The 16084-nt window shown below is 44.1% G+C and overlaps 1 protein-coding gene across 4 annotated transcripts in view; it reads right to left on the bottom strand.

Moving 5' to 3' along the window:
* DCBLD2 (discoidin, CUB and LCCL domain containing 2) overlaps positions 1 to 16084 on the bottom strand; it is an 81066-nt gene that overhangs the window by 47343 nt on the left and 17639 nt on the right. For 2 of the 4 annotated variants that reach the window (XM_075914424.2, XM_075914595.2), the window contains exon 2: positions 4048 to 4275. The exons of 1 other annotated variant lie outside the window; for it this stretch is intronic. In XM_075914424.2, coding sequence (XP_075770539.1) covers positions 4048 to 4275 — 228 coding nt within the window. Of the gene's footprint in view, positions 1 to 3124; positions 3248 to 4047; positions 4276 to 16084 lie in introns of those variants that run through there. One more of the 4 variants, XM_075914681.2, reaches the window with a different exon arrangement.

Raw genomic sequence — 16084 nt, 5'->3', positions numbered from 1 at the left:
CCCGCGCCTCTGAGACTTTGCCAGAGCAAAGCCTCAGAGGCGCGCACCCCGCTGCCGCTCTGCTCCGTGTCCCTGGTCTGCTGGGGGGGGGGGGGGGGGCACGGCTAGTGTGCCCCCCCCCCCCCAGCAGACCAGGGTTTTTTTTGGACCCTGGGGCAGAGCAGCTGGGGCGCTGCCGATTGGTCCTGCAGCGCCCGCTCTGGGCACTACTGGACCAACCCGACAGCACCCCAGCTGCTCTGCCCCAGGTCCTGATTCAGCCGCTGCTGGTCAGTTTCAGCAGTGGCTGAATCAGGACGCCTGGGGCAGAGCAGCTGGGGTGCTGCTGGGTTGGTCCAGTAGCGCCGAGGAGCGGTGCTACTGGAGCAACCCAGCAGCACCCCAGCTGCTCTGCCCCAGGCGTCCCCAAGTCAGCCGCTGCTGAAACTGACCAGCGCTGACTACAGGAAGCCTGAGGCAGAGTTGCTCTGCCCCAGGCTTCCTGGAATCAGCGCTGATCAGTTTCAGCAGCAGCTGACTTGGGGACACCTGGGGTTCTTAAGTTGAATCTGTATGTAAGTCAGAACTGGCGGTCAGTTTCAGCAGCGGCTGAATCTGGACGCCAGGTCCGACTTACATACAGATTCAACTTAAGAACAAACCTACAGTCCCTATCTTGTACGTAACCCGGGGACTGCCTGTATTCAAAATGTACAGATAGGCAAACACAGTCAAATATTGCATCAGAATTTATTAGAGTTTGATTTAAAAATATTTACTTTGTACATTATGTGATGAGGACTATTTGTCTCTCAACAATTATAAAGCTTTAATTTTTTTAAATCTAAACATCTATTGTCATTCAATAATTGTCTGACACATCACTCCCCACAATTTCCTACAAAGGCAAACATTTAAATAGATAAAAATAAAAAAATGCTTAAAAATAGATGTTATCCAGAAAAATTATAAAAAATAAAAATGGAAGTCTGCCAAGCATAAGTATATTGCAAGTCCAAACATGAAGCTAGAAAAAAGGCATAAAAATCTTAGCTAGTAACTACTAGCTGAAAGGCTAAGACTACTAGATAGCGTGAAAAAAATGTATGTGTTTGCATGATTCCATCTGCAAACTTGATCAGAAATTATTTTGGGAGTTTTTTCCAGTTAGTTATACAAATATCGATCAGACCTGAACTAACAACTAATCTCTTAGGGATCTACTAGAAACTTCTCCCTGGCTGTGTCTAAACTGCAGGGTTTTTTCGAAAAAAAGTAGTCTTTTTTTGAAAAAAATTCACCTGTGTCTAGACTACAGCCACGTTCTTTCGAAATTAAATCAAAAGAATGCGGCTTTTCTTTTGATGGCGGTACTCCTCATTTCACGAGGAAGAACGCCTTTTTTCAAAAGTGCTCTTTCGAAAAAAGGCGTTCTTGAATGCAAACAGGGCTTTTTCGAAAGAGAACATCCAGACTGCCTGGGTGCTCTCTTTTGAAAAAGCGGCTTGCTTTTTCGAAAGTACTGCTTGCAGTCTATACACTCTTTTTCGAAAGAGGCTTGCAGTCTAGACGTAGCCCCTTACTCCTTGAGGATGAATCCATGAACTATTACATTTAGAGATGACAAGTTACGCAGTTAATTAATTAATTTAATATTCACTAAAATCATCTTGAGCATTCAGATATTATCTTCCAACATATGTAAAGGTCATAAAGCAGACTCCATTAATACATCATGCCTCTCACACTGCACCATACCAGTGGCATTAAATCCCAAAGTTAGAAGCCCAGAAGAAAGTATATTTTAATCAAGCTTTTATATTTAATAGTAAACAACTACCTAATCCATATCTGGGTACTAATTAATAGCTGAAATGAGCAGCTAGCCAGTGATGGTCACTATGGAACATCAACTCTTTCTAATTTACTATTACTACTTCCACCAGTCAAGGACTCAGTGATGAGGCTTCACCCAACCCTGACAAAGCACCAGGGTCAGGCCTGCCCCAGAAAACACAGGAATGTGTACCTACCAGGTACGGGTGGGCAAGCTCAACCAAGCAAGATCCAAGTGTGGAGGGACTTAGTGTGGAATGAGGATCGAAGTGTGGGGTAAAGAGGTTCTATGCGGGACAATGGGTGAAGGCATCTCAGTGGGAGATCTGGATGCATAGGGAGTTCTGAGTGTAGGGAAAATGGGACTCTGCTGGGGGGGGGGGGTCCAGCTTAGAGATATAAAGGGATAACCAGTTACCCGGTAAGCACTTCCAGTATGATTACCAGGGTAACCAGTTAACTGGCTCCTGGCCCATCTGGAACAGTCCTCCCACTCCCACCTGCTGGGCCTATTCCAGCCTGGCTGAGCCCACCGCATCGCAGGCACTCCAGCCTGGCGAGGCCCATCACGGCACATCACGGGTGGGGGACTGCTCCAGTAACATCTCAGTTAACTGGTTAAAAATATAGTTTAACCACTTCACATTTTTAAACAGGATTTTATATCCCTAGTCCAGATGAAGGTGGTTGAGGCTCAGCAGGGATGGATTGGGTAATCTTACCAGAAGGGTCTGAATGCTGGCCACAGAAAAGTTAAGAGGCAAGGAGTATTCAAAATACACACATGGGTGCACAAGATTGCCTCCAAGTTTCAGGTTGTTCTCAGATGACACTTCAGAGTGAAGATTCTTTTACTGGTCGTAATAGTGCAATAAATAAATAAAACCTAAAATCCAAAGCCTGCTAAGCTGAATTCTGAGTTGGAATTTCCTAGATATTTTTTAGGGGCTATAAAGGAAGAGATGAAATCCTGAACATTTTCCTATGAGTTTTTTGGCAGCTGAGATATGCTGTCCACCTTAATTCTATATTAATATTTTGCTTAAGTGCCTAGAGACAACATCAAGAGCCAGGGTCAAAATGTGAATCAGATGTCTAAATTCTCCACTGTCTGCTGTTTAAAATATGTAAATTCAAGAAACTGAGTTAGCCATGGCTGCAAGTTTTTAGCATCCTTATTAGTTCCATGAATTAATCTGCTACTAGCAGAAAGACACTGCTCAACATACTGTACTCACGCCAGCTGGCTGCAGCTGAAAGACAAAAGAAACAAATGAAGTAGAACATTTATTTGAGTCAGTTAACTCACTTGTAAAAGTAACACTGATCAAGAGTGGACGTTCCTTGCCATTTAAGGACCTCAGTGCTTTGTTATTTTAGAGTGAGTCTGGCTCAAGAACTCAGATGGTACATACTTATTTTCACACAGTCATCTAGGTAACAGTAAGACAAGTCAGATTGAAGGGGAAAAAAAAGCAGTATTCCACAAGTGCTTTTACAGCAAGATTTGGTTTAGCCAGTTCAATATTCTTTGATTATACATAAACACACAATTGCCAAAAGAAATATCTGTAGAAGGTGGTGTAAAACAGCCAAAATGTATATGCATAGAAAATCTAGAGAATCCCTTTCTTTGGATTATTTTCTTACATTTTATACGGTTAGATTTTCACCTCTATTCTTCCTTCCACTGTAACAGAAAACCATACAGTACAACAACAAGTCTTCTAAAAGAGTGCTTTTAGGACAGAGCTATCATCAGCAAATTGGCTGCATTCTAGTGAACTTTCTTCTGATAGTGTGAAGAGCACATGCTATCATAGTACACATTTTGCATGATTTTCTTGCTCTGGGAATAGGAGAATATTTGGCTTTACTATACACTAAATTTTCTCCTTCACCCTATTTACTCTTTAGCTCCATATATAATAAACATCTCATTCTATTTCATTATATATGTAGCACCCAAAGTCCTTCACTGCACTAGGCATTGTGCACATACACAGGTAGACCAGGCCCCAGCCTGCTTAGAACCCAATGTAATTGTAACAATCCTCCAGAGTTTTGGGAAGACTTACGGTGTATATACTATTAATACATTAGTTCTTGGACAGTGCAGTTTACTGAAAGGTATTTCTGAAAGCAAACAAATAGTGAGTGAAAAATTTTCAAGTTCTATCCCACACAACAGCATTCAAACATTACAAAACAAAGGGACACAAAAGCTCCTACCTATCTCTGTCCTGGTAGGTCCAATTCCATTATAAACTCTCAAATAATTGAAATGGCAAGCATCTGAATCTTCAATATCAAAATCACCAAATTTGAGCTGAACTCTCTGTCCAGATTTTACACGGATCTCCCACTCACACACTGTGCTGTTAGGATAAGTCTGGGGGTAGTTTATTGAAGTAAGAGTTCCACTTTCAGGCCCCAGAACTGTGTGTCCACAACCATCACCTTAAAACAAGAAAAAACGTTATCACAAATCGTTCATTCATTAGTAGTCAAACTGATCTTTAGGAACAGCAGGAGATTTTTTTCAAAATGACATTTTTACCAACTACAATTGTGAAAAGGCTCAAAACCAAAATAGACGGGTGAAACTATAACTGACAAAATAGGATTTGTCCAACATTACCTAATACACATCTTGAGCACATCTGACAGGGGAACTGCAATAGGTAATGCCTGTGATGGCTTTTTTAAAAAGCGCATATAGCACAAACAGTGGGATAGGTGTTTCTTCAATTTTATGGACACACACACGCAAAAGTTATTTTAACAAAAAGGAGAGAGGAAATCCAAACCTATTGTAATTGTGATTCTAATTAGGAAGACAGTTTATTTGCTGGTTCTGCATTCTTAATATTTTGACAATAGGAACAGATGCGCAACATGATCTCTTGGGAAATGGAGAACAAAGCAACTCCCTGGAAATAGCTAAAGAGAAGTGTGGCCATAAACTGCATAATTTTAAGGTGGTGACTGTATTTGGTTGCCAGTAAAATACATTTGTATTAATCTTGGCTCACTCTTTAGGGCAGGGACTGCAATTTCTATGTTTAAGTAATGCCTAGGAGGTTTCTGAACCACCACTTTATAAATGTAAAAAACCCACTATAATTGCATAATAAAGTATTAATAATAATACAGTATAGAAAATTATGAATTTGTGAGTAGAAAGATCTCATGTGATTGATTTATGCTTGTAAATTTACAAACACATTAGCAAAACATCTATAACAAGGGCAAAGTAAATAAGCAGCCTATGAGTATTTACTCAAAAGCAGACTAGGAACTGTAGCCAATAAGATGCATTAGCATTTGTAAACTGCTTTGAAAATGAGAGTGCTACATGAGTAACAATAAGGACTCAATGAACATTGTTCTCCTGAAAGTAGTTCTCACTGTAAGTCTACAACCCAGCTAAATTGTAACATTTGAAATAAAACAACTCTCTGCAAACTGAAATATTTGTGTTAGCACTTGAAGCAAAGGAGCCAACTCACTGAAGTCAGTTGTATGAAATTACTATACTAGGGTTTGCGCTATTCCTGTAATGCATGACCCTGGGAGATGTAGTGCACTTCCAGAGGGGCCCTTTGGAAATATTCAACAGCTCACAAGATCACATTCAAAGTACAGGTAATAAGCCTTTATTTTACACATTCAAGTAAGAACAGTAGACATGCAGGTACAAATCCAATTCAACAGTCTTTTAAAAGTACTGCCCTCCCTGCACTATATTCCCCATTCAGAGATTCATTTCACCCCTCACTTTTTTCTTTAGGGAATCCAGCTCTCAACAGAAGACATCATTATTATTACTCTTCAAGACAGCTTTCTGATACAATAGATATAAGCTTTCACGGTATGCCATTGTTTTATAAACTAAACTTCAACTCTGTGCCCTAAGATTAAAAAACAATCCATGCTAAAAAGTCAAAGGACTATGTAATGACTACACGCACAAAAAAGAAATTCCTCCTAAAATGGACAGTGTCTTTTGCTAGAACGATTGTAGCAGCAAGTTGACTGCACAGAAAAGCCTCCAAAAACTAATATTTGGTGATTTAATCCTGCAGAGCCTTCCATTTTTTAAAAAAAACTATTTTCTTTGCACTCGCAAGGACCTCAAAAAGGCAAGATACGTGTATGTTCTAAAATTCCAGCTGCTGGTGCTGCTAGTATTCAGATTAGCATTTCAAACAGAAAGGAGTCACAGGTCTTAAAACTATAGCGTATATTATGGATGTGAAGGTTTAACTGATTGCTAGTTAACCAGTAAGCCTCACCCCTAGTGGGTGAGAGTTACTGGTTAAAGTTAAATGGTGGGGCTGGAGTAGCTCCCCACCTGCAGCAGGCAGGAGGTTGTTTTAGTCCCACAGAGGACCCTCCATGAACAGGAGCTGTTCCAGAGCAGCACTGTCTGTGGCAAGCCAGGGCACCCCACGAGCAGGGGCTGCTCCAACCAGGATGCTGGAGCAGCCCCTGCCTGCACTGGCAGAGGGGGACTTCCAGCTCAGTAGCAGGTGGGGGGGGGGGTGGTAACTGCCCTTTAATTGGCTAACCAGTCAAGCTATACGGTTAACTGGGTTAAAATATATGTTTAACCAGTTAGCCAAGTAAACAGGATTTTACATCCCTAGTGTGTATTTTCTTTTGGGAAAGGTAACGTATTCAAAATGGCTTTCTGTGTACTCACAAGTTCTGTTATAAAGCACTCATTTGACAATGCTTTGTTTTATCTTATTTTTAGCATTTTGTTTTAAATACATCATCACTTGATATATTATATTCCATAATACTGACCCATTACCAAAATGGAAATAATTACAGGCAGTCCCCGGGTTACATGGATCCGACTTACCCCGTTTGTAAGTAGGGATCCGATGTAAGGCAACCCCGCACTAGCTGCTTCCCCCCAGCAGACCAGGGAGACGCGAAGCTAGCGCCCCCCCCCCCCAGCAGACCAGGGAGACGCGGAGCGGCTTTTCTCAGCAGACACCTCAGCTTGAGAATAAAGGACTGAGGGAAGTGAGGTGTGGGAGAATAAAACTGAGCTCTGGAGAAATGTTTGGGTAGAGTTTCCCCTACAATATGTACCAGTTCCGACTTACATACGAATTCAACTTAAGAACAAACCTACAGTCCCTATCTTGTACGTAACCCGAGGACTGCCTGTATATAACCTCTAACTAAATTCCCCATTAACAAAGTCTTTTTTATTTACTATCCTAAAAAGGCATTGCTGTATACCAAATGTGACTAGTGCCAAACCAGAGAATTTGCCAAACCATGGGTGGTCAGTATTGTCTAGCACCTTTACCAACACTTCCACTACTTAACGGGCTCTTAGAAGACAGCTAAACAACAGCAACAGCACAGATCACTGAGAGCCAGGACTGGTGGGTTGTAAAGGAACTTTATGGAAAGTTGGCCACACCCATGATAAGTGATCTGACTAATGAAAATCATGGCAGACCACGGATGCTGCTGAATTAGAGTGTCAGACTACAGAGGTTCAACCTGTAGTAAATAGTTGCCTCATTTCATCATTGAAGCGGTGTATGTGCACTTTGTACAGCCGGTCCTCGACTTACAAACAGGTTACATTCCAAACACCTGGTCGTAACTCTATTTGTTCGTAAGTCGGAAATACATGCTTTTATATACAGCCGCGCTGTTCATAAGTGCGGATGGTGCGTTTGTAAGTTGGGGACCAGCCATAATGGGGTTAATAGGAGGTTGGTCGTAAGTCGATGCGTTCGTAAGTCAGGGACCAGCTGTATATTGTTTGTTTGTAAAAGATTTTTCAGCTTCGCAATAAAAGAAAGATTGTGAATGAAAGATTTCTTATTAAGAAATTTTATAGCAAACTGACTAAAAACAGCCCTTAATTGTAAAAATCCTTGCTGCTCAGAATATTTTAGAACTCAGGAAAAAAATTCCAATTCCTTCGCTAGTAATCAGCAAAGTCAAAGGATTTCCTGCTGAGAAGAGAGGACAAAATTTTTATCTTTCAAAAGCATGAACTCACTCAGTGGGTTAATAACTATAAAATAAATATCTAGCTCTTTAGCCCATCCATACAGATCATATATTTTACCTATAGCCAACATTTCAAAACCATTTATATATCACAAGCATAAAAATAATTTCAACATAAATGGCAACTGATTACAGGTTGTATATTAAGTAATAAACTATTCAGCTGATTCTCTATACTTCCTACTTACATTTTTCCTGTATCATGATGTGGAATGACTTAGTTAATTATGTATTCAATGTAGTACATAGTTATGTCATCATCATAATTACCCAAACATCCAGCACTGACTTTGAACCGGGAGGGCAAAATTTTTTGATTGGGATTTAAAATGTATCAGTTAAAACATGTTAACATGCATTTTTAAACACAATATAAATATAACAGTTTCACCCCCTGAAAGTACAGAAAGTTCAGTTTTGTTTCCACTGGCCTTAAGTAACCTCTTCTTATTTACTGGTAGAGAACCTGACTATCCATTTATGAACAAAAGTGTACATTTTGCTTCAGAATCTCTGAAAGTTAAGTGAACAAAATCACACTCAGGCCTTGCATAAATTGTATAATTTTAACTATGCTGGTATAAAGCAGTACAATGTTGCTAGTGTGGTTTCAGTTAAATTGGTACCAGTACAAATATTCTCACATGGAAAGGGAAATAACTATATCAACATAAGGAACCTTTACACCAATATAACTGAGTTCACGTAAGGGTTCATATCAGTGTAATTATGATGGTTAGGCAGTGTGAATTTATTTTTTTAAGCTGTACTAATCTAACCAGTGTAGATCAGGCCTTAATAGCTTTACAGACACTAGACAGGGGTAGAAATAGGAGGAAATATTCAAGGTACTGTAATTTAGCGAATATAACCCACGTGTTATATTTGTTTTTACAAACCCTGCACACCCGCCCCTTCCTGTAGCTGCAGAGGAACCTGTGGGATGAGCACTCCCTCGCCCAGAGGCTGGCAGCTGCGCTGGAACCTGGGGCGTTGAATGGCTATCCCCCCCCCCCCCCCGCACCATAAATATACCCCCCAGCAAATATACCCCCGGCACAGAGAAGTCTTGTATACCCCGCGGGTTATATTCGTGCGTGGGGTATACAAGATTTTTTTACTCAAATAGAAAAAAACGCGAGGTATATTCGGGTGCGGGGTATATTTGCTAAATTACATGTACTCATAGAAGGTCTGATTTGTGCCACCTGGCATGTGCAGCCCAAACTAGGATCAACTGTCTCTGGTGGCTCACACTGGCCATGTATTTTAATGTCTTTTTGGTAAGTGTCTCATTTGGGATCAAAACAGAATTTCAGATTCTTATGCCTGAAAAATTTACGGATTATTGCTGCATGTCTAGTACCCAGTGTACTGTTGGTCAAGGACATCATCATCATTCAAGAACTATTTGGATTATTTTTATTTGTTTCCACTGAGACTTGCTAAACAAGGGAATCTTGTTTTGTTTTATTGGCTCTGAGAGGGTAGTACTTGAACCTCTCTGCATAAGAAGTGTTTCTCTGTTTCTAAGTTACGTGACATTATTGATCATATGAGGCAGACGTCTTTGATCCGGGGCAATGTTCTAAAGGCAAGTTCAAGAAAAAGAGGAAACATTCATTGCAAATGTGCTTTGCACTCCCGGCACATTTCCACTATGACATCTGTTTTATTGATCTGAAGGTCATCATCAAACTCAATTATCATAGGATCAAGCTTCTCATGAGCTGGACACACGGGCATTAAATTGGATTACTAGCATTCAGACAGAGAATCTTAATAGCCTTCATCCTCATTTTTCTTGAATGGGAGGACAAGTTCTATTGTATTTAATAAATGGCATCTCTGACATTTGAAAAGATCATCCAGAAAATTTGCTCTGGCCAAGTGATTGAATGAGTAATCTGCAATACAATTAACTTTTCAATTTCTCAAAAGAAATGTGTGAAACCAATACAAAGACATTGTAAAGCTATAGCCACCATATGAGGTACAACACAAAATGTGAAAAGCCTGCTAACCCCCTTGTAGCAAGTTAGAAGACAGTACTTATGTGGAAGAGGGTGTTTAAGTAAAGACCAATCTTGGAAGCAATTTGTAATTTAGAGATCTGCATTGCATAGTTAATCTGCTCTAATTTTCCTTGGAGACCTTTGTTTGGAGAACAAATTGAACTACAGCCCGCAGCTCAAATGACATTTAGTGTTGTTCTATCAAAATCATTTTAAAAATCTGAAACTTAATACAAGAAAATTATCTTCCCATTCCTAACATGGAGAAGGGAATGGCATGAAACGAAACCAAATCTAAAGACACTTTGATTACAGTCTGCAAAGTGTACAGGATGCAAAATATATAAAATACATATCAAAATATAAATGAATTTTAATGCATGCAGTGTATGTTTGGAGAGAGAATAGCTGTTAGGCTTCTTGAGATTTTGTCTGCATAAGTTACTAGATTCTAAAAACAAATAATGGGAATTCAAGAGACAATATCATGAAAAATTAACTCTCGACTGCATGGAATGATGGCAGCACCAGAGATCTTATATGAATTAGCAAAGAATGGAATTTCAAGTTGCTCATTTTAACTCTGAATATGCAACCCTCTATTTTGATAGGCTTCTCTTGCTCTGAGGAGCCAATAAGGTGATGTGCACAGAACTGTTCTGCTGTTCCATGCAGCAAAGATACCATGTCAGCTTTACATTCCTTTCAACCAAGGCAGGAAAACTTAAAAAAAAAAAATGGAAAAGAAATACCAAAAAGTAATGAAAACAGGGTTCCCAAACTACAAATGTCTTTCAGTCTTTTTCCGCTTTCAGACCCAATCCCACTCATAGAACTCCTACTGACTTCAGCGGGAGTGGCTCTTCATTGTGTGGAAAATCAGACACCTCCCTCTCAGAGTTCTCCTTCCCTTCTAGCTAAGCAGGTTTGCCCTTTATCCACACTCATTATCATTTATGTTTATGCAATTTTTACATTGGGAGAATGCAAATTCTAGCACACAGTTCTGTTTTGAAACAAAATATAAATAAAAATATATTGCTGTTATTCTGTGGGAGAAAACATTGGTATGAGGCAAGAAAGCAAATGGAGAAAGGAGTTAAGAGTGAACAATGGATTACGGATCAAAGAGAAAAAAAGCCAAAAGCCTTAAACACGCCTTTCGTGCTTGATGGATTTTACAACCTTTTGTTCTTACATTAAAAGAATCAATTTTAAATATGTCAGAATAACAATTTGATCCTTTTTCACTTACTTAGTGCTAACCATGCTCTAGACTAATATAACTTAGCAATCAATGAATGTTATGCATAGATGTCAAAAAGCTTTAGTAAGGTGAGTATCCATCACTTCCACTTTATCACAGATGGAAAAAGTGAAGCACCGCTTTCTGACACCAAATTTATTTTCAGCAAACGTTTAGTATTTGGACTTTAAATTTAAATTTAACATGTAGGATACAGTAACAATTTTAAAACAGAACTCTCTCAAATTTTGTTTTCTTTACCGTACACAAACTAACCTATCTGCTTCAAAAAAATGGGTACGGGAATATGAGAGAAAAGAACGGTTACTTACCTGTAACTGTTGTTCTTCGAGATGTGTTGCTCATGTCCATTTGAATTAGGTGTGCGTAACACGTCTTCCACAGCGTTTTCCTTAGCGGTATCCGTAGCGCCGGCAAGGCACCCCCTGTAGTGGCACCACTATGGCGGGGCATAAGTACCCCTGCCGGCGCTTCCCCACCTCAGTTCCTTCTTGCCAGACGCTCCGACGAAGGGGAGGTAGGGAGGGAATCAAATGGAGATGAGCAACACATCTTGAAGAACAACAGTTACAGTTAAGTAATCGTTCTTTTCTTCTTCGAGAGGTTGCACATGTCCATTCGAATTAAGTGACTTCCAAGCCAACCCTGCTTCAAGGAGGAGGAGTCGGAGCACCCAGAAAGAAAAGTCCACGAAAGTTGAACAATCCAAACAAATTTATTCAACTAAGCCAGGGGTGTCCAAACTTTTTTCAAAGAGGGCCAGATTTGAAGAAGTGAACATGCATAAGGGCCGTCCCTGCACTCTTAGCCCCAAGGCGGAGGGCCCACGGGGTCGGAGGCGGGTGGAGAGCGCAGGGCACGCCGGCCTCACGGCGGCACGGGGACAGGGCGAACCCGCAGCCGAGCAGGGGAGCGGGGCTGCGGACGTGCCCTACAGGGCAGGCTCTAGGACCGCGGAGGCCATGGGCGGCGGCGGCGGTGGTGCAGCCGGAAGCGGCGCGCTAGGCGCGCCAGTTCAAAAGAGCGCCGGGGAGCCAGGAGAGGGGGAGGAAGCGGGGGCCGTATTAAACCGGAACACGGGCCACAATTGGCCCGCGGGCCAGACTTTGGACATGCCTGAACTAAGCGAACACAGAAAAACTGTAGAAAGTGCAATGTGACACAGATAAAACCAACATATTTACAATACAGAGCTGAGGACCGCAGAGCCCAACCCTGCATCCTCCCTAGTCTGCTGTGCCAGCGCGTAGTGCACCATAAAGGTATGGAGTGATGACCACATGGCCACCCTGAAGATTTCAGTGATTGGAACCTGTGCCTCAAAAGCTACAGAGGACGCCTGTGCCCTGGTGGAATGTGCTGTAACCCGGGATGGGACCTTCCCGGCCAAGGCATAACACTCCCTGATACACCCTGTGACCAAACTGGACAACCTCTGGGTCGATATGAGGAGCCTTTCACTCTGTCAGCAACAGCAATAAACAATTATATGGATTTGCGAAAGGGTTTAGTCCTATCAATATAAAAAGCTAGTGCACGTCTAGCATCCAGGGAATGGAGCACTTGCTCCTTAGGGGAGACATGGGCTTTGGAAAGAAAACTGGGAGGTAAATTTCTTGGGACAAATGAAACGGTGACACCACCTTGGGGAGAAAGGCCGGATGAGGGCGGAGTCTCACGTTATTGTCAGTAAACACTAGGTAGGGCATGTTCGCAGTTAACGCCCTCGGAGACCCTGCAAGCCGACGTAATGGCCACTATGAACGCAACCTTCATAGAGAGGTGCTTCAAAGAACATGAGGACAGTGGCTCAAAGGGGGGTGACAAGTCTAGACAACACGAGGTTAAGGTCTCAAGCGGGAAGAGGGGGTCTAACCGAGGGATACAACTTATCCAAACCTTTAAGGAACCTTTTGACTACAGGGTCAGAAAACAGAGAAACTCCTGCCAAACCAACATGGAAGGCGGAGAGAGATGCCACATGGACTTTGATAGAGGAGGTAGAGAGGCCACTGGACCTAAGTTCAAAGAGGTAGTCCAGAATGGACGGGACTGGTCCATGGGACGGGTGCATTTCCCTTCTGGACGCCCAAGACAAGAAGCGCCGCCACTTGGCTGCGTACGACCGCCTGGTAGACTGTTTCCTACTACTTAGGAGCACCATCTGTACCTCCTGGAAACATTCCCTTTCCAGTTGGGTCAGGCACAGATAAACCAGGCCGTCAGGTGGAGAGAGCTGAGATTCGGGTGAACCATGGTCCCCCCATCCCAGGGTTGGGTCAGGAGATCCCAAACCAGCAGGAGTGTTACAGGCTCCTCACTGAGCATGTCCACCAGGATAGGGAACCAGAACTGCCTGGGCCACCGAGGGGCTATCAGGATGACCGTGGACCTGAAGGTCTTGACCCTGGTCAGAACCCTGGGAATTAGGGGAAACGGAGGGAAAGCATAGAGGATGCCCACCGGCCACAGGACGGTCATGGCATACCCCCAGGAGTGTTCCCCCAGTCCCAACAGGGAGCAGTAGCTCCGGCACTTGGTGTTGCGTGCCAAGGCATACAGGTCTAGTAGGGGACAACCCCAACTGCAGAAGATCTGACAGAGTGTCGAATCCTTGAGAGACCATTCGTGGGCTCCGAAGGACCTGCTCAGAGCATCGGCCAGCAAGTTTTTGCACCCTGGCAGGTACTCTGCCTGCAAAACTATGTCGTGCTCTACGCACACGTTCCAGAGGCACAGAGCCTCGTGGCAGAGGGGAGGCGACCGGGCTCCCCCCTGCCTGTTGAGGTACAACACAGCCGCCATGTTGTCCAGGCGGATCAGGACAGAGCGGCGAAAGAGCTTCGACAGGAAGGTCTCGCAGGCTCTCCTGACTGCCCTGAGTTCCCAGACATTTTTGTGCAGAGCCCGCTCTGCAGGGGACCATAACCCCTGGGTCCTGTGACACCCCAGGTGTGCTCCCCAACTCAGGTCGGAAGCATCCGTGACCAGTGTAAGTGAGGGGGGAGGTATAGTGAACGGAACCGCACTTCACACCACTGCCTCCTCGGTCCACCATTGTAAGGAGGCTATCAACTCCGGAGGCACTGTGAGAACCATGTCCCAGAGACCCCTGGACTGATTGAATGCCCTTGCCAACCAGGCTTGCAGAGGCCTGAGCCTCATTCGAGCATGGCGTACCACATACATATATACCGCCATGTGTCCCAGCAGCCTCGAGCAGACCCAAGCGGTCGTGATGGGGAACCAGGTTAACTCGGAGACCAGCTCCACTATGGACAGAAACCTGGTTTTGGGGAGGAGTGCTCTTGCCACCCTGGTGTCCAGGAGGGCACCTACGAATTCAAGGTGCTGGGAGGGAGTCAACTTTTCCTCATTTAGCATGAGCCCCAGCCTTACAAAGAGGGCCCTTGTGAGGGAAACATGGGCCTCCACTTGTTCATAGGAACGACCACGAATCAGCCAGTCGTTTAGGTACGGAAAAACATGTACCCCTTTTTTGTGGAGACATGCCGCTATGACCGCCATGCATTTTGTAAAGACCCTGGGTGCTGTTGAAAGGCCAAATGGAAACACTGTAAATTGGAAGTGACATCAGGAAACAATAAAACGTAGAAACCTCCTGTAGCTGGGTCTTATTGCCACATGGAAGTAACTTGAGACCGAGAGTTGCGTACCAGTCTCCTAACTGTAAAACCGGGATAACCGAGGCCAGGATTACCATTCTGAACTTGGATTTCACCACAGTCTTGTTGAGGTCCCTGAGATCTAAGCTGGGATGAACCCCACCCTTGGGTTTTGGGACAACGAAATACCGGGAGTAAAACCCTGACGGAGGATGCCTTCATGAGAGGTGTCCCTGAAAAGGGATGGGGCGGGCAGGTTGGAAGGGAGCGAGCCCAGGCAGGGGATGATATAGCCATTTCTGACTATTTTTAGAACCCAGGCATCAGTGGTGATTTCTGTCCAGGCGTGGGCAAACCAGGATAACCTGGCCCCAAACGGGGGGGCCAGGGTGGGAGGCTGGTGCGCAACTCTCTAGCAGCCCGTCAAAACTGGTGGTTGGGCTGCTGGGAGGAGCCTTGACCAACCCCATGGAGGTTGTCCCCTCTTGGGCGACGTCGACGACCCCTTGCGGACGAGGGGCCCGCAAGAGCCCCCGCACCTCATGGGGGGCACGAGGACGGCATCTCCAGTAATCCCCATGGGGGACCTGGGACTGCATTCTCCCTTGCTGTCTGTAGGGCAGCTGATGATGCTGAGGGGCTGGCGTGTGGATCCCCAAGGACCGGAGAGTAGACCTCGTGTCCTTAAGCGTATGGAGCCTGGAGTCCGTTTGCTCTGAAAACAAGGCTTTTCCGTCAAACGGCAGGTTCTGGATCGTGGTTTGGACGTCTGGAGGTATTCCAGACACCTGCAGCCAGGCACCACAGCACATAATCACACCTGACGCCATGGTGCGGGCCGCAGAGTCAACAGCGTCCAGGGAAGCCTGAAGGGCCGTGCGGACAATGGTTCTGCCCTCCGAAGTCATGGCTGCAAACTCCTGATGGGTCTCAGCAGGCAATTTATCCTTAAACTTATCCATGGCCTGCCAAGTATTATAAGCATAACGACTCAGCATTGCGTGCTGGTTCGCAATGCGGAGTTGCACCCCGCCAGTGGCATACACCTTACTGCCCATCAGGTCAAGGCGTTTAGGCTTCCTAGCTTTCAGGGACGGTCCCAGCTGGGGAAGCCTCTCCTTTTGAGCCACAGCCTGAACGACCAAGGACCCCGGGACAGGTTGGGAGTATAGGTGTTCGTTCCCTGACTGGGGAATGTAATAGCGCCTCTCAACTCCCTTTAAGGTAGCGGTCAGGGTCGCCGGGGTCTGACACAGGGCATTAGTAATCTTGGCCATGGTTTTATTAAGTGGCAAAGCCAAACGGGC

This window comes from Pelodiscus sinensis, chromosome 1, assembly GCF_052426305.1.
Source record: "Pelodiscus sinensis isolate ZL-2025 chromosome 1, ASM5242630v1, whole genome shotgun sequence".
In the NCBI taxonomy this organism is placed as follows: Eukaryota; Metazoa; Chordata; order Testudines; family Trionychidae; genus Pelodiscus; species Pelodiscus sinensis.
This window is presented reverse-complemented; position numbering and strand designations above follow the sequence as displayed.